The sequence below is a fragment of the Salmo trutta genome, chromosome 4, assembly GCF_901001165.1.
Source record: "Salmo trutta chromosome 4, fSalTru1.1, whole genome shotgun sequence".
Classification (NCBI taxonomy): domain Eukaryota; kingdom Metazoa; phylum Chordata; class Actinopteri; order Salmoniformes; family Salmonidae; genus Salmo; species Salmo trutta.
Window position 1 is genome coordinate 66931149 of NC_042960.1, and position 23693 is coordinate 66954841.

The 23693-nt window shown below is 45.0% G+C and overlaps 1 protein-coding gene across 1 annotated transcript in view; it reads left to right on the forward strand.

Annotated features, from left to right (window-relative positions):
- The window catches only part of epx (eosinophil peroxidase), a 30744-nt gene that overhangs the window by 1741 nt on the left and 5310 nt on the right, over positions 1–23693 (forward strand). Inside the window, exons 3-15 of the mRNA XM_029751874.1 lie at positions 142–317; positions 632–764; positions 1787–1916; positions 5654–5860; positions 10259–10796; positions 12166–12326; positions 13755–14013; positions 18048–18218; positions 19176–19238; positions 19459–19633; positions 20639–20850; positions 21222–21386; positions 21500–21583. Of these exons, the coding sequence (XP_029607734.1) occupies positions 278–317; positions 632–764; positions 1787–1916; positions 5654–5860; positions 10259–10796; positions 12166–12326; positions 13755–14013; positions 18048–18218; positions 19176–19238; positions 19459–19633; positions 20639–20850; positions 21222–21386; positions 21500–21583 (2338 nt within the window). The 5' untranslated portion in view covers positions 142–277. The remainder of the gene's footprint in view (positions 1–141; positions 318–631; positions 765–1786; positions 1917–5653; positions 5861–10258; positions 10797–12165; positions 12327–13754; positions 14014–18047; positions 18219–19175; positions 19239–19458; positions 19634–20638; positions 20851–21221; positions 21387–21499; positions 21584–23693) is intronic.

A 23693-nucleotide genomic window follows, 5' to 3' on the forward strand; every position in this document is an offset into this window, starting at 1 on the left:
TGCCTGTCTGTTCATCTGCCTGCCTGTCCATCTGCCTGCCTGTCTGTTCATCTGCCTGCTTGTCCATTTGCCTGCCTGCCTGCCTGTTCATCTGCTTGCCTGTCTGTCTGATAATATGGGTACTATCCTCTGTCCTTCCAGAGTGAAGACATCTCTGTCGGAGGGTGCTCTGAGACCCAGCGACCTCCTAGCCCAGTTCAAACAGATCGGCCCCCAGACCAGGAGGCACATCAGCGCCGCTGAGCTGCTGGACAATACAGTGGAACTGATCAGAGAGATGGTCTACACCAGTACCATGGCCCAGTCCAGTCTACCCGGTACTGTCTAATTCTAACCCGTGACCCAGTCCAGTCTACCTGGTACTGTCTAACCCTAACCCATGTCCCAGTCCAGTCTACCTGGTACTGTCTAACCCATGTCCCAGTCCAGTCTACCTGGTACTGTCTAACCCATAACCCAGTCCAGTCTACCTGGTACTGAACTATCATATTACACATATACTACAGAGCCGACCTGACTCGGGCCGAGCTGTGTTGGCCTTGTTACCATAATTGCTGGAACTATGTCAGAAAACACAGTATGGTTTGAGTCAGCAGTACGGTTTGGGTTGTGTGTCAATCTCCCCCAACAGACCTGTTGAGTGAGGAGGATATGCAGGTTCTACTGCAGGCTACAGGCTGTTCCTCTGAGATGCAGAGACCCCTCTGTAAGACTGGCTGTCTGTCTGAACGCTACCGCTCATTCACCGGGGAGTGCAACAACAGGTCTGTCTACCTTGTCTGTCGTACCCCTGCACATTGACTCGGTGCCGGTACTCCTTGTATGTAGCCTCATTATTGTTATTTTATTGTTATTATTTCCTTATTTTTGTTTCAAATGTTGTATTTTTTTATGGACTTTTTAACTCTGTATTGTTGGAAAGGGCTCGTAAAGTAAGCATTTCACGGTAAAGTCTACACCTGTTGTATTTGGTGCATGTGACAAATACAATTATATTTGATCTTGTCACGATACACTTGGATAGCAGGAGGGGTGAAGTCAGGCGCAGGAGACTGAGGTCCGTGAAACACATGTTTTAATAGTTTTGAAAAAATGCCGCAACAAGGCAAGGTGCACAATAATAAGGTAGGAGAACAGCTCCAAAATACCAAAGGAAGGGACGCAGCCCGGCAACCCTAATGCCCAGCAACCCTAATGCCCAGCAACCCTAATGCCCAGCAACCCTAATGCCCAGCAACCCTAATGCACAGCAACCCTAATGCCCAGCAACCCTAATGCCCAGCAACCCTAATGCCCAGCAACCCTAATGCCTAAAACACGCAGCGTAAAATGGAAAATGCAATGAACCCCTACGTGCCCAAAAGGCGTGACACAATAAACAATCCCGCACAAATCCCCAAACGAAACAGACAAACTAAATACCCCACTAATGACTAACACAAAACAGGTGCAGACTAAACAGACATAACCAAAAGACACAGAAACACGGATCGGTGGCAGCTAGTAGGCCGGCGACGACGACCGCCGAGCGCCGCCCGACCGGGGAGAGGCGCCACCTTCTGTGGATGTTGTGACAGATCTCTGGCTGTCTGCTTGTCTCTTTTTCTCTCGCTCTGTCTGCCTGACAACGTCCAGCCAGTAGGGATAAGGTTGAAACTTCAGTGTGAAAAGACAACGTCCAGCCAGTAGGGTTCAGATTGAAACTACAGTGTAAAAAGGAAATGAGTGTTTGATTTGACATGACTTGTAGTTTGTGTATGTTACCCATGTTGTCAACCCTCTCCAGACAGCACCCTAAGTGGGGTGCAGCCAATACCCCGTACTCCCGCTGGCTCCCCCCAGAGTACGAGGACGTCAGAGGGGTCCCTAGGGGCTGGGACCCTGAACACACCTACTATAACTACACCCTGCCCCCGGTAAGAGTCCTATCCTATCTACTACACCCTGCCCCAGGTAAGAGTCCTATCCTATCTACTACACCCTGCCTCAGGTAAGAGTCCTATAACTACACCCTGCCCCCGGTAAGAGTCCTATAACTACACCCTGCCCCCGGTAAGAGTCCTATCCTATCTACTACACCCTGCTCCAGGTAAGAGTCCTATCCTATCTACTACACCCTGCTCCAGGTAAGAGTCCTATCCTATCTATTACACCCTGCTCCAGGTAAGAGTCCTATCCTATCTACTACACCCTGCCCCAGGTAAGAGTCCTATCTACTACACCCTGCCCCAGGTAAGAGTCCTATCCTATCTACTACACCCTGCCCCCAGGTAAGAGTCCTATCCTATCTACTACACCCTGCCCCAGGTAAGAGTCCTATAACTATACCCTGCCCCCAGGTAAGAGTCCTATCCTATCTATTACACCCTGCCCCAGGTAAGAGTCCTATCCTATCTACTACACCCTGCCCCAGGTAAGAGTCCTATCCTATCTACTACACCCTGTCCCCAGGTAAGAGTCCTATCCTATCTACTACACCCTGTCCCCAGGTAAGAGTCCTATCCTATCTACTACACCCTGTCCCCAGGTAAGAGTCCTATCCTATCTACTACACCCTGCCCCAGGTAAGAGTCCTATCCTATCTACTACACCCTGCCCCAGGTAAGAGTCCTATAACTATACCCTGCCCCCGGTAAGGGTCCTATCCTATCTACTACACCCTGCCCCAGGTAAGAGTCCTATCCTATCTACTACACCCTGCCCCCGGTAAGAGTCCTATCCTATCTACTACACCCTGCCCCCGGTAAGAGTCCTATCCTATCTACTACACCCTGCCCCCAGGTAAGAGTCCTATCCTATCTACTACACCCTGCCCCAGGTAAGAGTCCTATCCTATCTACTACACCCTGCCCCAGGTAAGAGTCCTATCCTATCTACTACACCCTGCCCCCAGGTAAGAGTCCTATCCTATCTACTACACCCTGCCCCAGGTAAGAGTCCTATAACTATACCCTGCCCCCAGGTAAGAGTCCTATCCTATCTATTACACCCTGCCCCAGGTAAGAGTCCTATCCTATCTACTACACCCTGCCCCAGGTAAGAGTCCTATCCTATCTACTACACCCTGTCCCCAGGTAAGAGTCCTATCCTATCTACTACACCCTGTCCCCAGGTAAGAGTCCTATCCTATCTACTACACCCTGTCCCCAGGTAAGAGTCCTATCCTATCTACTACACCCTGCCCCAGGTAAGAGTCCTATCCTATCTACTACACCCTGCACTGGTAAGAGTCCTATCTTATCTACTACACCCTGCCCCAGGTAAGAGTCCTATCCTATCTACTACACCCTGCCCCAGGTAAGAGTCCTATCCTATCTACTACACCCTGCCCCAGGTAAGACTCCTATCCTATCTACTACACCCTGCTCCAGGCAAGAGTCCTATCCTATGTACATTTACATTTAAGTCATTTAGCAGACGCTCTTATCCAGAGCGACTTACAAATTGGTGCATTCACCTTATGATATCCAGTGGAACAACCACTTTACAATAGTGCATCTAAATCTTTTAGGGGGGGGGGTTAGAAGGATTACTTTATCCTATCCTAGGTATTCCTTAAAGAGGTGGGGTTTCAGGTGTCTCCGGAAGGTGGTGATTGACTCCGCTGTCCTGGCGTCGTGAGGGAGCTTGTTCCACCATTGGGGTGCCAGAGCAGCGAACAGTTTTGACTGGGCTGAGCGGGAACTGTGCTTCCTCAGAGGTAGGGGGGCCAGCAGGCCAGAGGTGGATGAGCGCAGTGCCCTCGTTTGGGTGTAGGGACTGATCAGAGCCTGAAGGTACGGAGGTGCCGTTCCCCTCACGGCTCCGTAGGCAAGCACCATGGTCTTGTAGCGGATGCGAGCTTCAACTGGAAGCCAGTGGAGAGAGCGGAGGAGCGGGGTGACGTGAGAGAACTTGGGAAGGTTGAACACCAGACGGGCTGCAGCATTCTGGATGAGTTGTAGGGGTTTAATGGCACAGGCAGGGAGCCCAGCCAACAGCGAGTTGCAGTAATCCAGACGGGAGATGACAAGTGCCTGGATTAGGACCTGCGCCGCTTCCTGTGTGAGGCAGGGTCGTACTCTGCGAATGTTGTAGAGCATGAACCTACAGGATTGGGTCACCGCCTTGATGTTAGCGGAGAACGACAGGGTGTTGTCCAGGGTCACGCCAAGGTTCTTAGCACTCTGGTAGGAGGACACAATGGAGTTGTCAACCGTGATGGCGAGATCATGGAAAGGGCAGTCCTTCCCCGGGAGGAAAAGTAGCTCCGTCCTGCCGAGGTTCAGCTTGAGGTGGTGATCCGTCATCCACACTGATATGTCTGCCAGACATGCAGAGATGCGATTCGCCACCTGGTTATCAGAAGGGGAAAAGGAGAAGATTAATTGTGTGTCGTCTGCATAGCAATGATAGGAGAGACCATGTGAGGATATGACAGAGCCAAGTGACTTGGTGTATAGCGAGAATAGGAGAGGGCCTAGAACCGAGCCCTGGGGGACACCAGTGGTGAGAGCACGTGGTGCGGAGACAGATTCTCGCCACGCCACCTGGTAGGAGCGACCTGTCAGGTAGGACGCAATCCAAGCGTGGGCCGCGCCGGAGATGCCCAACTCGGAGAGGGTGGAGAGGAGGATCTGGTGGTTCACAGTATCAAAGGCAGCAGATAGGTCTAGAAGGATGAGAGCAGAGGAGAGAGAGTTAGCTTTAGCAGTGCGGAGAGCCTCCGTGACACAGAGAAGAGCAGTCTCAGTTGAATGCCCAGTCTTGAAACCTGACTGATTAGGATCAAGAAGGTCATTCTGAGAGAGATAGCAGGAGAGCTGGCCAAGGATGGCACGTTCAAGAGTTTTGGAGAGAAAAGAAAGAAGGGATACTGGTCTGTAGTTGTTGACATCGGAGGGATCGAGTGTAGGTTTTTTCAGAAGGGGTGCAACTCTCGCTCTCTTGAAGACGGAAGGGACGTAGCCAGCGGTCAAGGATGAGTTGATGAGCGAGGTGAGGTAGGGGAGAAGGTCTCCGGAAATGGTCTGGAGAAGAGAGGATGGGATAGGGTCAAGCGGGCAGGTTGTTGGGCGGCCGGCCGTCACAAGACGCGAGATTTCATCTGGAGAGAGAGGGGAGAAAGAGGTCAAAGTACTACACCCTGTCCCCAGGTAAGAGTCCTATCCTATCTACTACACCCTGCCCCTGGTAAGAGTCCTATAACTACACCCTGACCCCGGTAAGAGTCCTATCCTATCTACTACACCCTGCTCCAGGTAAGAGTCCTATCCTATCTACTACACCCTGCCCCAGGTAAGAGTCCTATCCTATCTACTACACCCTGCCCCCAGGTAAGAGTCCTATCCTATCTATTACACCCTGCACTGGTAAGAGTCCTATCCTATCTACTACACCCTGTCCCCAGGTAAGAGTCCTATCCTATCTACTACACCCTGCCCCAGGTAAGAGTCCTATCCTATCTATTACACCCTGCACTGGTAAGAGTCCTATCCTATCTCTGGCTACAGTATCCCTATATAGTGCACTGCATCATAAGCCTCATCATAAGCCTCTGTTCAACACGGAATGTTTGCTCTGTCATTTTACTCTACGTCAGCTGTAAAACCAAACTCACTGTAATAACCTCACCCTTCTCACTCTCTCCTCCTCTCCTCCCACCTCCCTCCAGGTGCGCCTGGTATCCCAGGACGTTCTCTACACCCACAATGAGAACATCTCTCTGGACTCATCTCTGTCCCACCTGCTGGTGGAATGGGGTCAGTGGATCGACCATGACTTCGCTCTGACCCCTCAGAGTCCCAGCACAGCTGCCTTCAGGACCGGGGCCGACTGCACCCGCACATGCAGCCGGGACACTCCCTGCTTCCCTATACAGGTGAGGCACTCCCTGCTTCCCTATACAGGTGAGGCACTCCCTGCTTCCCTATACAGGTGAGGCACCCCCTGCTTCCCTATACAGGTGAGGCACTCCCTGCTTCCCTATACAGGTGAGAAACTCCCTGCTTCCCTATACAGGTGAGGCACTCCCTGCTTCCCTATACAGGTGAGGCACTCCCTGCTTCCCTATACAGGTGAGGCACTCCCTGCTTCCCTATACAGGTGAGGCACTCCCTGCTTCCCTATACAGGTGAGGCACTCCCTGCTTCCCTATACAGGTGAGGCACTCCCTGCTTCCCTATACAGGTGAGGCACTCCCTGCTTCCCTATACAGGTGAGGCACTCCCTGCTTCCCTATACAGGTGAGGCACTCCCTGCTTCCCTATAGAGCTACAGGTCAAATCAAATCAATAACAATTTATTGAAAGTGTAGTTAAGGTCTTTACACATTTTACAAAAACAATGCAATAATTTAAAAACAAATAACAAATCAGCAGGAGAGAAGTCCAGAACAGAGACACAGACAAGTCCAGAACAGAGACACAGAGACACAGACAAGTCCAGAACAGAGCAACAGAGACACAGAGACACAGACAAGTCCAGAACAGAGCAACAGGATACAGACTGACAAAAGCCATGAAGCAGGTGCACCTCTTCCTTACTATGGAAAGTGCTTTGAGCACCTGGTGGAAAAGCCAAGCGCTAATATAAATGCAATTATTTTCCTATTACATCTTCCCTGCTTCCCTTTACAGGTGAAGTACACCTGCCCCACCTTGTCATGTGACCCAGCTGGTTCTGTTTCTGCTCCTTCTTTCTCCCACTCGTCTGTTTTTACTCTGTTCTTTCTCACACTCGTCTGTTTTTACTATCCATCTTCTCTTATCACTGCAGTCCATATTCCTTTGATTTCCCCTGCTAACGCTAACCTACCTTCTCCTCCTAATGCTAACCCACTTTCCCCTCCTAACCCACCTTCCCCTGCTAATGCTAACCCACTTTCCCCTCCTAACCCACCTTCCCCTCCTAATGCTAACCCACCTTCTCCTCCTAACGCTAACCCACCTTCCCCTCCTAACGCTAACCCACTTTCCCCTCCTAACCCACCTTCCCCTCCTAACGCTAACCCACCTTCCCCTCCTAACGCTAACCCACCTTCCCCTCCTAGCGCTAACCCACCTTCCCCTCCTAACGCTAACCCACTTTCCCCTCCTAACGCTAACCCACTTTCCCCTCCTAACGCTAACCCACCTTCCCCTCCTAACGCTAACCCACCTTCCCCTTCTAACGCTAACCCACCTTCCCCTCCTAACGCTAACCCACCTTCCCCTCCTAATGCCAAACCACCTTCCCCTCCTAACGCTAACCCACCTTCCCCTCCTAATGCTAACCCACCTTCCCCTCCTAATGCTAACCCACCTTCCCCTCCTAACCCACCTTCCCCTCCTAACGCTAACCCACTTTCCCCTCCTAATGCTAACCCACCTTCCCCTCCTAATGCCAAACCACCTTCCCCTCCTAATGCTAACCCACCTTCCCCTCCTAACCCACCTTCCCCTCCTAATGCTAACCCACTTTCCCCTCCTAATGCTAACCCACTTTCCCCTCCTAATGCTAACCCACTTTCCCCTCCTAATGCTAACCCACCTTCCCCTCCTAACGCTAACCCACCTTCCCCTCCTAACGCTAACCCACCTTCCCCTCCTAATGCTAACCCACCTTCCCCTCCTAATGCTAACCCACCTTCCCCTCCTAACCCACCTTCCCCTCCTAACCCACCTTCCCCTCCTAATGCTAACCCACTTTCCCCTCCTAATGCTAACCCACCTTCCCCTCCTAATGCCAAACCACCTTCCCCTCCTAACCCACCTTCCCCTCCTAATGCTAACCCACTTTCCCCTCCTAATGCTAACCCACTTTCCCCTCCTAATGCTAACCCACTTTCCCCTCCTAATGCTAACCCACCTTCCCCTCCTAACGCTAACCCACCTTCCCCTCCTAATGCTAACCCACTTACCCCTCCTAATGCTAACCCACCTTCCCCTCCTAATGCTAACCCACCTTCCCCTCCTAACGCTAACCCACCTTCCCCTCCTCATGCTAACCCACCTTCCCCTCCCAACACTCTTAGATTTTGAAATTAGCTTTGCTGGCACTGTTCTTAACAAGCGCTGTGCTCTACTAGCAGGTTTTGCTTTTAATTCTGTAACAATGATTCCGTTTTATGGGGCGGTCTGCAATTGCTACATACATTTTACATTTACATTTTAGTCATTTATCAGACGCTCTTATCCAGAGCGACATACAGTAGTGAATGCATACATTTTCTCTCCGTACCGGTCCCCCGTGGGAATCGAACCCACAACCCTGGCGTTGCAAACACCATGCTCTACCAACTGAGCCACACGGGACCATACATTTTTTTTAAACTTATAAATGAATGATATGTACCCATTGATTGTTGAAGAATATAACTTATAAATAAATGCCTCATGAGTTTAGTTCAACTGTCACACTCCATCAGAACCCTGAAATATACATTTGTTTTTCTTCAATGTTTGTAAACAAAGTAAATGAAAGGGTGTGTACGTTATTTAGAAACTGTTCATCGTTCTATAGCGGGCAAGGGGCAGGGCTGTGGGCCAGAAGGTTGTTGGTTCGCAGACCACCATGGACAAGAGTAGCGGGGAAAGATCTCCTTTATAATAAAGGCATTGCATGAATCTACCATTTTGTATTTGCGGGTCCGAGTACAAGTAGCCTTTTATAAACGCATTTAATTTCATGCAATTCTACATAAGTTTACATGACTGGAGACCCGAGCAGGATCTTTTTCACTACACTAATTAGCAGCTAATAATGGACAGAGAGAAACTTCTCATAGGCCTACTTTTCCAGCCTAGACTGAGTAGGTCTACCTACCCAAAACAAAAAGAAAAGTAAGCTTTTACCCTGCTGCTACTCTTCCGTGGCTTTAACCCAACATTTAAATGAAAATGATGTTGAACCAACGTGGAATGGATGTTGAATTTACATCTTTGCTCAGTGGGTCACAAGTGTTTCACCTAAAAGTTGTCTGGGTTTAAAACATCTTCCATATTACAAAAATGATAGCGACAGAATTAGATTACTTCGCAAAGTAAAATGGTTGTCTTCTCGACTATAGAAGATTGTAGCTCAGCCTCTGAATGTCATAGAGACAAACCAATGATATTCTTACATTCATCGGAGTCACATCTTTCCTGCTTTTTTTTACAGCTTGTTTCTAGTATTAAGCATCACAGACTAAAGTGCTGGATCCATTTTATTTTCATCAAATCTTAAGCTAACAAAGGGTAGATCGATGCTTTTTGCCATTTTCTTTAACAAAAGGTAGGCAGGCCTATGGCATATCCTCACATACCCCGTCAATTTGAGTTCTGATTTTAACTTAACACACCGAGCCGTTAATTGACACGGCGGTAAGCTATTTAAAGAGTGCATGGTGGGTGGAAGAACTGACCGACAAAATCTATGGATATAGCAGCCTATAGCCTATAATATACCTATAATGTTGTCTGTCAAACAGGTAGGCAGGCCTACCTCCTATTTCTTAAATAGGCTGCAACACAAAGCCCTCTTGTTGTTAGTAAAGTCAAATTAAAACGAAGACGGTAGAAATGAATTATGGTTACTTTCAGACCGTGATCTGTCCATTTCTGATTGATTGTGCAGCTTCTGCCGCTTTAAGTCTCAGCACCACAATGTAAGTTACTTGAATCTGGCTTATTTGTGACGTCAATAACTCTGATAAATAGCTTCATCATGGGCAACGAAACATATTGTTGTTATTTATTAAAATAAAGTATGGGATCATTTGATTGAGACCACATTTATTAATATCCTATAGGCACAACTGATATCGCGCACCCAGCGGAGATTCAGAGATGAGGGTCGGCATTGGGAAGACATCCATATAATGGCTACTAAGCAACTAAATCACGGAAATATAGACATTTCATCAATTGCAAATTATATGGCCCTCCCTAAAACCACACTAAACCCTGCCCCCTGACTGAAATTGAAAAAGCATGGCCCGCCCCCCTATTTTCCCCCAGGTCCCCATTTTGTACATTTCGAACCATCCCTAAACAAACACTAAATAGCCTCCAACATGATTAAAACTATAATGTTGATATCATGAATGGTCAGTCTTTGCATCCATAGCTCTGTGGTTACATTTCTCCAGCCTCCATCCCTCATCTTTTTACCAAAACAGGGGCTGGGAGAAACCCTTTTAAATTGTTTTAACTGCTGGTTGGAGCTTTAAATAGCTACTTCTGACCAGTCTAATTCTCTCCTGCTCCGAATCTACTCAGTGTAAAGTGACACGCACACACACTTCCCCTCTCCCCAGATCCCGCTGTCAGACCCTCGTACTGGTATACAGAGCTGCTTACCTTCCTTCCCCTCTCCCCAGATCCCGCTGTCAGACCCTCGTACTGGTATACAGAGCTGCTTACCTTCCTTCCCCTCTCCCCAGATCCCGCTGTCAGACCCTCGTACTGGTATACAGAGCTGCATGCCTTTCTTCCGCTCGGCGCCCAGCTGTGTCGGGAGCGAAGCCTTCACCGGGGCCACACCCCACCATCACCGGGAGCAACTGAACGCCATCACCTCATTCGTGGACGCCAGTATGGTGTACGGTAGCTCCTCCCCCATGGCTGCGGCCCTGAGGAACCTCTCCTCTCCACTGGGTCTTCTGGCCCTCAATGACCAGGCCTCAGACCAGGGTCTCGCCTACATGCCCTACCTGCCTCGCCTACAGGGACGCCTGGATCCCTGTGGGCCACGAAGCGGGTCTGGGGCCAACTCCACCGGAGCCACAAGTGCCTCTGACACATCTGCTACTGCATCAACAGAACAGGAGAATATCACATCCTGTTTCCAAGCAGGTATGTTACAATCCATCAATCAATCAATCAATCAAACAAAAACATGTTTAAAGACCTTTTTACAACATCTCCCACAAAGTGCTTTACAGTAACAACCTAGTTATCTGCTGCTATAAACTGTGTGCCTAGATACAGAATGTTTCTATAGCAACGTGCATGCCCCGCCCACCTGAGGGTCTGTCTTTTTCAGCAGTATTTCCTGTGTTCGAGGGATGCAAAATCCACTTATCACTTTAAATCTCGCTGGATTGATTGCTTTCATTTTACTCCTGTGACTCTTTCGTACTCTTGCTTGTGCCTGATGTTTTTCCCCCGTTTGCGTTACCACCGCGGAAATGTTCGCAATGACCTGTCAAACACACCCCGGTAATGGCTGACATGGGCTCAATAAGATACATTGTCTTTCAGTTGAATCTGTATGAACGCTAAAGCTTAGTCAGGGATTTAACGCACTGTCTCGACATTAACACCACAAGAAAGAGTAGAAAGATAGCTTTTATTTTGATGAGTGTACATTTTTTAAATGTTTTATTTTTTTTATCAGAGGGTGTCCTGCTATTGACACACTTGCTGAATTATGCAACAGAACGTGGCAACAACAGTAATTAATGAGGCAGTCTAGACACTGCAGCTGAGTGCTGGTAGGGTAGACAGAACAAGTGTTTGGTGGTTTGCAGCCCTGTTACATAATTTATGTTAATTAATTGATATATATGCAAATAATCCAATATGTTTATGCAAATGAGGCACACATAATTTTCTTTGTTTTAACACAAACTATTCAAAATCCCTGAACTCCATTCATTATAATGTCTAGGCCAGTAAAATGTTTTATGCTCTATCATTCAGTCAATATCTAAATGATATTGTATTTATTAGAAATGTTTTCAAAACCTTTGAACAATTTCTATGACCCTTGGTAGTTGTACTGTAGCAGACCTCAGGTTAAAGATCGTGGTAGAAGTTCAACACCAGGGACACTCAGAGTCAATCTTAATATGAATTATAGTTTATTGTCAGTGCGCTGAACAGGTTCCAACCAACTCAATGCACCATAGTACACATGTCAATCAGGAGCTCTGCCGGGGAAGACCCAGCAGTTGTCTTATATACGGCTATACACAGACAAGTTATATTTGCTTGATTTAGCATCATTAATTAATCATTACCGTTTTGTTTCATTCATGTGACAGACCAATACTGGGTCATAACATGTAACAGACCGATACTTCTATTTATTGTATGTCTATGGGTCAAAATTCCTGTATTCTGTTGTCTAGGTGACTCACGGGCCAATGAGCACCTTGATAGCTCTTCCTTCTAGTAACTGTATGTCTATGGGTCAAACTTCCTGTTTTCTGTTGTCTAGGTGACTCACGGGCCAATGAGCACCTGGGGATGATAGCACTCCACACGTTGTTCCTGAGAGAACACAACAGATTGGTCAGAGAGCTGCACCTCCTCAACGCTCACTGGAGCCCAGACACCTTGTACCAGGAGGCCAGGAAGATCATGGGGGCTGTCCACCAGGTAGACACACTATTGGTTGGTTTCCCAGACAGATGAAGCCTCCTCCAGGGTTTGGGTTCTAGATGCTTCTGTTTCCCAGACAGATGAAACCTCCTCCAGGGTCTGAGTTCTAGATGCGGTTCTAGATGCTTCTGTTTCCCAGACAGATGAAGCCTCCTCCAGGGTCTGGGTTCTAGATGCGGTTCTAGATGCTTCTGTTTTCCAGACAGATGAAGCCTCCTCCAGGTTCTGGGTTCTAGGTGCTTCTGTTCCCCAGACAGATGAAGCCTCCTCCAGGGTTTGGGTTCTAGGTGCTTCTGTTTTCCAGACAGATGAAGCCTCCTCCAGGGTCTGGGTTCTAGGTGATACGGCTCCGTGTCCCCTTCTACTTGCTCTCTGTTTATTTTGCTGCCTATTGTTTATTCGTTGTATGTACGGGATACACCGTCCAACGAAATGCTTCCTTGCAGGTTCCTTCTGGACAATACAACAACAAATAGAAATACAAGATAAGAATAGGAACATAAAGTAAATGCCTCAGTAGAATAGAATAATCACTTTAGCATCAGTATAATACAGGAAGACACAATTTCGAGGGTCTGTATTTACATGTGTTTGGGGAAGGGGGAATTGAGGGGCAAGTGTTTAAATTGTGCAGTATTTATCAATCATATTAAGAGTCTGGTAGCAACAGTTATGATGTGTGTGAGAATCAGAGCAGGTGGTCAGTCCAGTTCAAGTGTTCAGCAGTCTGATGTCTTGTAGATAGAAACTGTCTCTGAGTCTGTTGGTATCAGACCTCATCCTCCGGTACTGTCTGCCCAACAGTAAGGGAGAGAACAGCTCGTGGCTGAGGGGGGGGGGGAGCTGCAGGCCTTCCTCAGGCACTGCTTTGAGTAGATGTCCTGGATGGGCGGGAGCATGGTCACAGTGATGTACTGGGCTGTCTTCAACACCCGCTGGAGGGCCTTGCTGTTGTGGACAGAGCAATTCCCGTACCAGGCCGTGATGTAACCGATCAGGACGCTCTCGATGGTGCAGCAGTAGTATTTGGAGAGGACCCGGGGTGGCATGCCAAATTTATTCAGCCAACTTAGGAAGTAGAGACGCTGTTGCGCCCTCTTGACAAGAGTCGTGGTTTTGTTGTTCTACGTCATGTCCTCTGTGATGTGGACGCCGAGGAACTTTAAAAGTCTGACTCTTTACTGCAGTCCCGTTGATGTGGATCAGGACATGTTCCCTCCTCTGTTTCCTGAAGTCAACAATCAACTCCTTTGTTTTGCTGACGTTGAGGGAGAGGTTGTTGTCCTCGCCCCACAACGCCAGTTGGTTATCAGGCCTACAAGTGATGATGGAGTTGGTGTCGTGCTTTCTGTTTTCTGTATTGCAGACAGTGACACGGACCTAAAGTAAGAATACTGCCTCACCCCTGATCTCCTCCTCCCTCAGATACTGACCTGGGAGCACTACTTGCCCAGGGTCCTGGGTGAGACCCCCACCTCCCTCCTGATGCCTCCGTACAGGGGTTACGACCCTGAGATTGACCCCAGCATCGCTAACGTCTTCTCAGCCGCCGCCTTCCGCTTTGCCCACGTCACCGTGCAGCCGATGGTGGCCCGCCTGGGGCCCGGGTACAGCCTCGCCCCGCAGCACCCACCTCTGCCCCTACACCACTCCCTCTTTGCATCCTGGAGGGTCGTACAGGAGGGTGAGACATTTTATATTAGGGCCCGGTTTCCCGGACACAGATTAAGCCTAGTCCTGGACTAAAAAGTTTTCTCAATAGAAAATATCCATTTGAAATAGGTTTTTAGTCCAGCAGTAGGCTTAATCTGGGTCCGGGAAACTGGCCCGACTGTTTTTAGCAGAAGCTCTTGTTTTACCCGGAGAGAATTAAAATCAGTGCACTAAACAAAAGTAAGTAAAACCACCACATATATAGTAAGCTCCAAAGTATTGGGATATGGAATTTAATTGTTGTTGTTTTAGCTCTGTACTCCAGCACTTTGGTATGAAATGATACAATGACTATGAGGTTTAAGTGCAGACTGTCAGCTTTAATTTGAGGCTATTTTGATCAAAATAGAGTGAAATTACAACACTTTTTGTACATAGTCCCCCCATTTTAGGGGACCAAACGTATTGGGCCAAAATCACTTATATGTGTATTAAAGTAGGACCAAGTATTTGGTCCCATATTCATAGCATGCAATGACTACATCAAGCTTCTGACAGCAAATTTGTTGGATGCATTTGCTGTTTGTTTTGGATGTGTTTCAGATTATTTTGTGCCCAATAGAAATTAATGGTAAATAATGTATTGTGTCATTTTGGAGTCACTTTTATTGTAAATAAGAATAGAATATGTTTATAGGCCTCCTGCAGCGGTCTAAGGAACTACAGACCCGGGTGAGGGTTTGGCCGGGGGGGCTTTACTTTACTTGACTCTTTGCACTCTAGCGATTCCTTGTGGTGGCCCGGGCGCCTGCAGGCTGACATCAGTCGTGAGTTGAATGGTGTTTCCTTCGCCACATTGGTGCAGTTAGCTTCTGGGTTAAATGGGCGGGTGTTAAGAAGCGTGGCTTGGCGGGTCATGTTTCGGAGGACGCATGACTCGACCTTCACCTCCGTTGGGGAGTTGCAGCGAAGAGGCGACTCCGGGATGCTGGCCTTCTAGGCAGAGTTCCTCTGTCCAGTGTCTGTGTTCTTTTTCCCCATCTTAATCTTTTGTTTTTATTGGCCAGTCTGAGATATGGCTTTTTCTTTGCAACTCTGCGTAGGAGGTCAGCATCCTGAAGTCACCTCTTCACTGTTGACGTTGAGACTGGTGTTTTGCAGGTATTATTTAATGAAGCTGCCAGTTGAGGACTTGTGAGGCATCTGTTTCTCAGACTAGACACTCTAATGTACTTGTCCTCTTGCTCAGTTGTGCACCGGGGCCTCCCACTCCTCTTTCTATTCTGATAAGAGACAGTTTACGCTGTTCTGTGAAGGGAGTAGTACACAGCGTTGTACGAGATCTTCAGTTTCTTGGCAATTTCTTGCATGGAATAGCCTTCATTTCTCAGAACAAGAATAGACTGACGAGTTTCAGAGGAAAGTTCTTTGTTTCTGGTCATTTTGAGCCTGTAATCGAACCCATAAATGCTGATGCTCCAGATACTCAACTAGTCTAAAGGACAGTTTTATTGCTTCTTTAATCAGAACAGTTGTCAGCTGTACTAACATAATTGCAAAAAGGGTTTTCTAATGATCAATTAGCCTTTTAAAATTATTAACTTGGATTAGCTAACACAACGTGCCATTGGAACACAGCAGTGATGGTTGTTGATAATGGGCCTCTGTACGCCTATGTACATTTGAAGACAGAAGTTTACATACACTTAGGTTGGAGTCATTAAAACTCGTTTTCAACCTCTCCAAAAATGTCTTGTTAACAAACTATAGTTTTAGCAAGTTGGTTAGGACATCTACTTTGTGCATGACACAAGTCATTTTTCCAACAATTGTTTACAGGCAGATTATTTCACTTATAATTCACTGTATCACAATTCCAGTGGGTCAGAAGTTTACATACACTAAGTTGACTGTGTCTTTAAACAGCTTGGAAAATTCCAGAAAATTATGTCATGGCTTTAGAAGCTTCTGATAGGCTAATTGACATCATTTAAATCAATTGGAGGTATACCTGTGGATGTATTTCAAGGCCTACCTTCAAACTCAGTGCCTCTTTGCTTGACATCATGGGAAAATCAAAAGAAATCAGCCAAGACCTCAGAAAATTGTAGACCTCCACAAGTCTGGTTCATCCTTGGGAGCAATTTCCAAATGCCTGAAGGTACCACGTTCATCTGTACACACAATAGTAAGCAAGTATAAACACCATGGGACCACGCAGCCGTCATACAGCTCAGGAAGGAGACGTGTTCTGTCTCCTAGAGATGAACGTACTTTGGTGCGAAAAGTGCAAATCAATCCCAGAACAACAGCAAAGGACCTTGTGAAGATACTGGAGGAAACAGGTACAAAAGTATCTATATCAATAGTAAAATGAGTCCTATATCGACATAACCTGAAAGGCCACTCAGCAAGGAAGAAGCCACTGCTCCAAAACCGCCATAAAAAAAGCCAGACTACGGTTTGCAACTGCACATGGGGACAAAGATTGTACTTTTTGGAAAAATGTCCTCTCGTGTGATGAAACAAAAATAGAACTGTTTGGCCATAATGACCATCGTTATGTTTGGAGGAAAAAGGGGGAGGCTTGCAAGCCGAAGAACACCATCCCAACCGTGAAGCACAGGGGTGGCAGCATCATGTTGTGGGGGTGCTTTGATGCAGGAGGGACTGGTGCACTTAACAAAATAGATGGCATCATGAGGTAGGAAAATTATGTGGATATATTGAAGCAACATCTCAAGACATCAGTCAGGAAGTTAAAACGTGGTCGCAAATGGGTCTTCCAAATGGACAATGACGCCAAGCATACTTCCAAAGTGGTGGCAAAATGGCTTAAGGACAACAAAGTCAAGGTATTAGAGTGGCCATCACAAAGCCCTGACCTCAATCCTATAGAAAATGTGTGGGCAGAACTGAAAAAGCGTTCGCGAGCAAGGAGGCCTACAAACCTGACTCAGTTACACCAGCTCTGTCAGGAGGAATGGGCCAAAATTCACCCAACTTATTGTGGGAAGCTTGTGGAAGGCTACCCGTAACGTTTGACCCAAGTTAAACAATTTAAAGGCAATGCTACCAAATACTAATTGAGTGTATGTGAGGAAAGAAATAAAAGCTCAATTAAATATTTCTCTCTACTATTATTCTGACATTTCACATTCTTAAAATTAAGTGGTGATCCTGACTGACCTAAAACAGGGCATTTTTACTAGGATTAAATGTCAGGAATTGTGAAAAACTGAGTTTAAATGTATTTGGCTAAGGTGTATGTAAACTTCTGACTTCAACTGTATATACCTGTGTGTATATATGTTTTTTATTTTTAATACATTTGCTAAATTTTCTAAAAACCTGTTTTTCGCTTTGTCATCATGGGGTATTGTGTGTAGATTGATGAGGGGGAAAAAAAGATTTAATGAATTTTAGAATAAGGCTGTAATGTAACAAGATGTGGAAAAAGTAAAGGCATCTGAATACTTTGAATGCACTGTATATATGGGGGATTGGAAATGATGCAGACAATTACATTGATGGAAGTCAACATATGTCTGCATTATTAAACCTCTCTCATCTCTCTCCCCCACCTCTCTCCCCCCACCTCTCTCCCACATCTCTCTCTCCTCTCATCTTTCTGCTCTCTCTCCCACTTCTCCCACACCTCTCTCCTTTCTCTCCCCCACCTCTCTCCCACATCTCTCACCTCTCTCCCTCATCTTTCTCCTTTCTCTCCCCCACCTCTCTCCCTCATCTTTCTCCTTTCTCGCCCCGCCTCTCTCCCACATCTCTCACCTCTCTCCCTCACCTTTCTCCTCTCTCTCTCCCACTTCTCCTCCCTCTCTCACCACCTCTCGCCTCTCTCTCCCCCGCCTCTCTCCCCACCTCTCATCCACCTCTCTCTCATCTCGCTCATCCACCTCTCTCTCCCCCACCTCTCTTCTCTCTCTCCCTCACCTCTTTTCACCTCTCTCCTCTCTCCCCTCACTCTCCCACCTCTCTCCCCTCTCTCCCCTTACTCTCCCCCACCTCTCTCCTCCCTCTCCCCCACCTCTCTCCCACCTCTCTCAGGTGGTATAGACCCAGTGCTGCGTGGCCTCCTCCTTTCCCCAGCCAAGCTCCAGATGCCAGGCCAGATGATGGTTGAGGAGCTAACTGAGAGGCTGTTCCAAGCCCAGGGTGGGATGCCACTAGACCTGGGTGCCCTCAACCTGCAGCGGGGCCGAGACCACGGCCTGCCTGGTAATATTAGTACTATATTACTATACTATATTATATAGACCATGGCTTGCCTGGTAATATTAGTACTATATTACTATACTATATTACTATACTATATTATATAGACCATGGCCTGCCTGGTAATATTAGTACTATATTACTGTACTATATAGAACATGGCCTGCCTGGTAATATTAGTACTATATTACTATACTATATTATATAGACCAAAGCCTGCCTGGTAATATTAGTACTATATTATATAGACCAAAGCCTGCCTGGTAATATTAGTACTATATTACTATACTATATTATATAGACCATGGCTTGCCTGGTAATATTAGTACTATATTACTATACTATATTACTATATTATATAGACCATGGCCTGCCTGGTAATATTAGTACTATATTACTGTACTATATAGAACATGGCCTGCCTGGTAATATTAGTACTATATTACTATACTATATTATATAGACCAAAGCCTGCCTGGTAATATTAGTACTATATTATATAGACCAAAGCCTGCCTGGTAATACTAGTACAATATTATTTACTATATTATATAGACCAAAGCCTGCCTGGTAATATTAGTACAATATTATTTACTATATTATATAGACCAAAGCCTGCCTGGTAATATTAGTACGATATTATTTACTATATTATATAGACCACGGCCTACCCTGGTAATATTAATACTATATTACTATATTAATATACTATATTGTATAGACCATGGCCTGCCTGGTAATATTAGTACTATACTATATTAGTACAGGCCTACCTGGTCCCTGCTGGTTATATTAAACAGTATACAGTACTTATAGTATACTCTCAAACGTACATGTTAGAAGACGGCCTAACTTGACTAATCCTTGTTGTTTTATCTCCATTTGTTTTCTGCATTCTTCTACCCCTTCTCTATGTATCCCTCCATCAATCTCTCCTTCCCCTACTTCCTGCTCTACCAGGTTACAGCTCGTGGCGTGGGCTCTGTGGCCTCTCTGTTCCCAACACCACCTCTGACCTTGCAGGTAGATAGATAAACAGAATATTTGATCCTTATAAAAAATACATTCTTGCTTTCATAATTGTATGTACCGCTCTTGTTTTCATTGTGGTCCTCCTAATTCCAAACACATGAGTGTATACAATACACCATACTACATTCAACACCATGAAGGACAATATAGGACAACAAAAAACGTGTTCCAACGTATTTCCATCACGTTCGTCTGACCTCTGGCCTGCCAGGTATCCTGGGTAACCCTGGTCTGGCTGAGAAGTTCCTGTTGTTGTACGGGACATCCCAGAACATTGACGTATGGGTGGGGGCCATCTCAGAGCCTCCTCTACCTGGGGGCCGAGTGGGACCCCTCCTGGCCTGTCTGCTGGCCAAGCAGTTCAGAGCACTGAGAGACGGAGACAGGTGAGATGAGATGGTGTTCCCCTCTATTGTGTAACAGTAAGGCTTCTGTCCCTGTTCTAACCCCAAGCTGGGCTCGAACCAGGGACCCTCTGCACACAGCAACACTTTCAAAACAATGTTAAGGTGTTACAAGGTTGTGAAACACAAACACATGTAATAACAATTAGGCTGGAATTCAATCCGATCGACCCTTTTTGGCTATGCACCATTTAAAGGCATTGTTACCGCGGTCGCAGAGATCACATTCTAAGTAAATGCCGAGTCAATCGGAAATTACCTTTAAATGTGACCCGCGCTACAACGCAGATCATCCACAGACCGGATTGAGTCCTGGGCTTAGACTGGTTTGCAATATAAATTGTTTGAATTAATATATTGTATATTGATCATTTCCAAAAATACATGTATCTCATGACCATCTACACTTAGTGGGCAAAACTTTAATAACACCTGCTCTTTCCATGACAGACTGACCAGGTGAAAGTTATGATCCCTTATTGATGTCACTTGTTAATTAAATCCACTTCAATCAGTGTAGATGAAGGGAAGGAGACAGGTTAAAGAAGGACTTTTAAGCCTTGAGACAGTTGAGACATGGATTGTGAATGTGTGCCATTCAGAGGGTGAATGGACAAGACAAAATATTTAAGTTCCTTTGAACGTGGTATGGTAGTAGGTGCCAGGCGCACCGGTTTGAGTGTCAAGAACTGCAACGCTGCTGGGTTTTTCACGCTCAACAGTTTCCCATGTGTGGTCCACCAAGCCAACTTGACACAAATGTGGGAAGCATTGTAGTCAACATGGGCCAGCATCCCTGTGGAATGCTTTCCACAGCGAATTGATGCTGTTCTGAGAGTTAAAAAGGGAGTGCAACTCAATATTGGGAAGGTGTTACTAATGTTTTGAACACTCAGTGTATGTCTGAGATGCTGCCCACCCAATGTGTCTGTTTGAATCGGCCCTACAGTATGTCTGCCTACCCAGCAACCTCTCCCACTCTGTCAGGTTCTGGTGGGAGAGAGAGGCTGTGTTCACCAGCACCCAGAGAGCTCAGCTTCACACCGTGTCCCTGTCCCGTATCATCTGTGACAACACGCACATCACACGCGTTCCCTCCGACCCATTCAGCCGTACGGTCAGCCCAGAGGACATGCTGGCCTGCAGCCACCCCCTCATCCCTCACCTTAACCTCTCTGCCTGGAAGGAACCTGACACAGGTGCTGTTCTCCTAACCCTCATCCCTCACCTTAACCTCTCAGTCTCACCTTAACCTCTCTGTCTGGATGGAACCGGACACAGGTAGAGAAAGAGGGAGGGAAAGGATAGAGATTGGACATGGAGTCAGTAAAGAAATCTAGCAACTAATATGGTATGCAAGATAAGTGTATTTAGTAGATCAGGGATTCTGTGCAGAGCCTTGCTCAGGTCGCTCCTCTCCAACAGGCTGTTGACTTTCATCTGACCTCCTCAGCTGTGGTCCAGTCCCCAGGTTACAGACAGGCTTCTCTCTACTGTGACCTCATCATTAGGTTATCACTGTACTTACTCCCCCCTTCCTCCTCCTCCCTCCCCACCTCCTCCGTCTCAGATCCCAGCTGTGGTCCAGTCCCCAGGTTACAGACAGGCTTCTCTCTGCTCTGTGACTCCATCATCTACTACCAGTGTGGTCCAGGCTATCAGCTGATTGGTCCATCCTCTGTGACCTGTGACCCCAACAGCTATCAATGGAGCCCTGCTCCCCCAACCTGCCACGGTAGGGAGTGGGCTTGGGTGTGTGTGTGTGTGTGTGTGAGAGAGAGATTTTAATTAAGGCACTACAGTCGACGTGCATGTCTTTAGTTTTGTATTCTGACTGATTTGCTGTAGATGTCGATGAGTGTGCCGATCAGCCAACACCGTGCCCCCAAAACATGGACTGCCTCAACACACCTGGGTCATACATGTGTACAGGTAGACATTCTATACATCTACACATTCTATACATTCTATACATCTACACATTCTATACATCTATACATCTACACATTCTATGCATCTATACATCTACACATTCTATGCATCTATACATTCTATGCATCTATACATTCTATGCATCTATACATTCTATGCATTCTATGCATTCAATACAGCTATACATTCAATACATCTATGCACCTATACATTCTATATATTCTATACATTCTACACATCTATACATTATATACATCTATACATCTGTACATTCTACACATCTATACATTTTATACATAATATACATCTATACATTTTATACCTTCTATGCATCTATACATCTATACATTCTATGCATCTATACATCTTCTATACATTCGATGCATTTATATACCTTCTATACATCTTCTATAAATTATATACATCTATACATCTATACCTTCTATACATCTATACATATATACCATCTATACATCTATACATATATACCTTCTATACATCTATACATATATACCATCTATACATCTATACATATATTACATCTATACATATATACCTTCTATACATCTATACATATATACCTTCTATACATCTATACCTTCTATACATCTATACATATATACCTTCTATACATCTATACATATATACCTTCTATACATATATACCATCTATACATCTATACATATATACCTTCTATACATCTATACATATATACCTTCTATACATCTATACATATATACCTTCTATACATCTATACATATATACCATCTATACATATATACCTTCTATACATCTATACATCTATACCTTCTATACATCTATACATATATACCTTCTATACATCTATACATATATACCTTCTATACATCTATACATCTATACCTTCTATACATCTATACATATACCTTCTATACATCTATACATATATACCTTCTATACATCTATACATCTATACCTTCTATACCTTCTATACATCTATACATATACCTTCTATACATCTTCTTTACATCTATACATTTTCTGTACATTCTACACATCTTCTATATATTCTATATATCGTCTATACATTCTATACATCTTCTATGCATTCTATATATCTATACATCTATACATTCTATACATATTCTATACATCTTCTATACACATTATATACATCTTCTGTACATTCTATACAGTCTATGCATCTATGCATCTATACATTCTATACATTTATACATTCTATGAATTTATTTACATTCTATACATCTTCTATAAATTATATACATTCTATACATCTTCTATAAATTATATACATCTATACATCTATACCTTCTATACATCTATACATATATACCATCTATACATCTATACATATATACCTTCTATACATCTATACATTCTATACATATTCTATACGTCTTCTATACACATTATATACATCTTCTGTACATTCTATACAGTCTATGCATCTATGCATCTATACATTCTATACATTTATACATTCTATGAATTTATTTACATTCTATACATCTTCTATAAATTATATACATTCTATACATCTTCTATAAATTATATACATCTATACATATACCTTCTATACATCTTCTTTACATCTATACATTTTCTGTACATTCTACACATCTTCTATACATTCTATATATTCTATTCTTTCTATACATTCTATACATCTTCTATACATCTATACATATTCTATGCATTCTATACATCTTCTGTACATTCTATAGATCTATACATGCTATACATATTCTATACGTCTTCTGTACATTCTACACGTCTTCTATAAATATGTACATTCTATACATCTGTACATTCTATACATCTTCTATATTCTATACATATTCTGTACATTCTATACATCTTCTATATTCTATACATATTCTGTACATTCTATACATCTTCTATACATTCTATACATTTTTACATATTCTATACAACTTTACATTCTATACATCATCTACACATTCTGTACATCTTCTGTACATTCTGTCTTTTGTACATTCTACACATCTTCTATAGATTCAACATATCTTCTATATATCTTCTATACATTCTGTCTTCTGTACATTCTATACATCTTCTATAGATTCTATACATCTTCTAATGTGTCTGA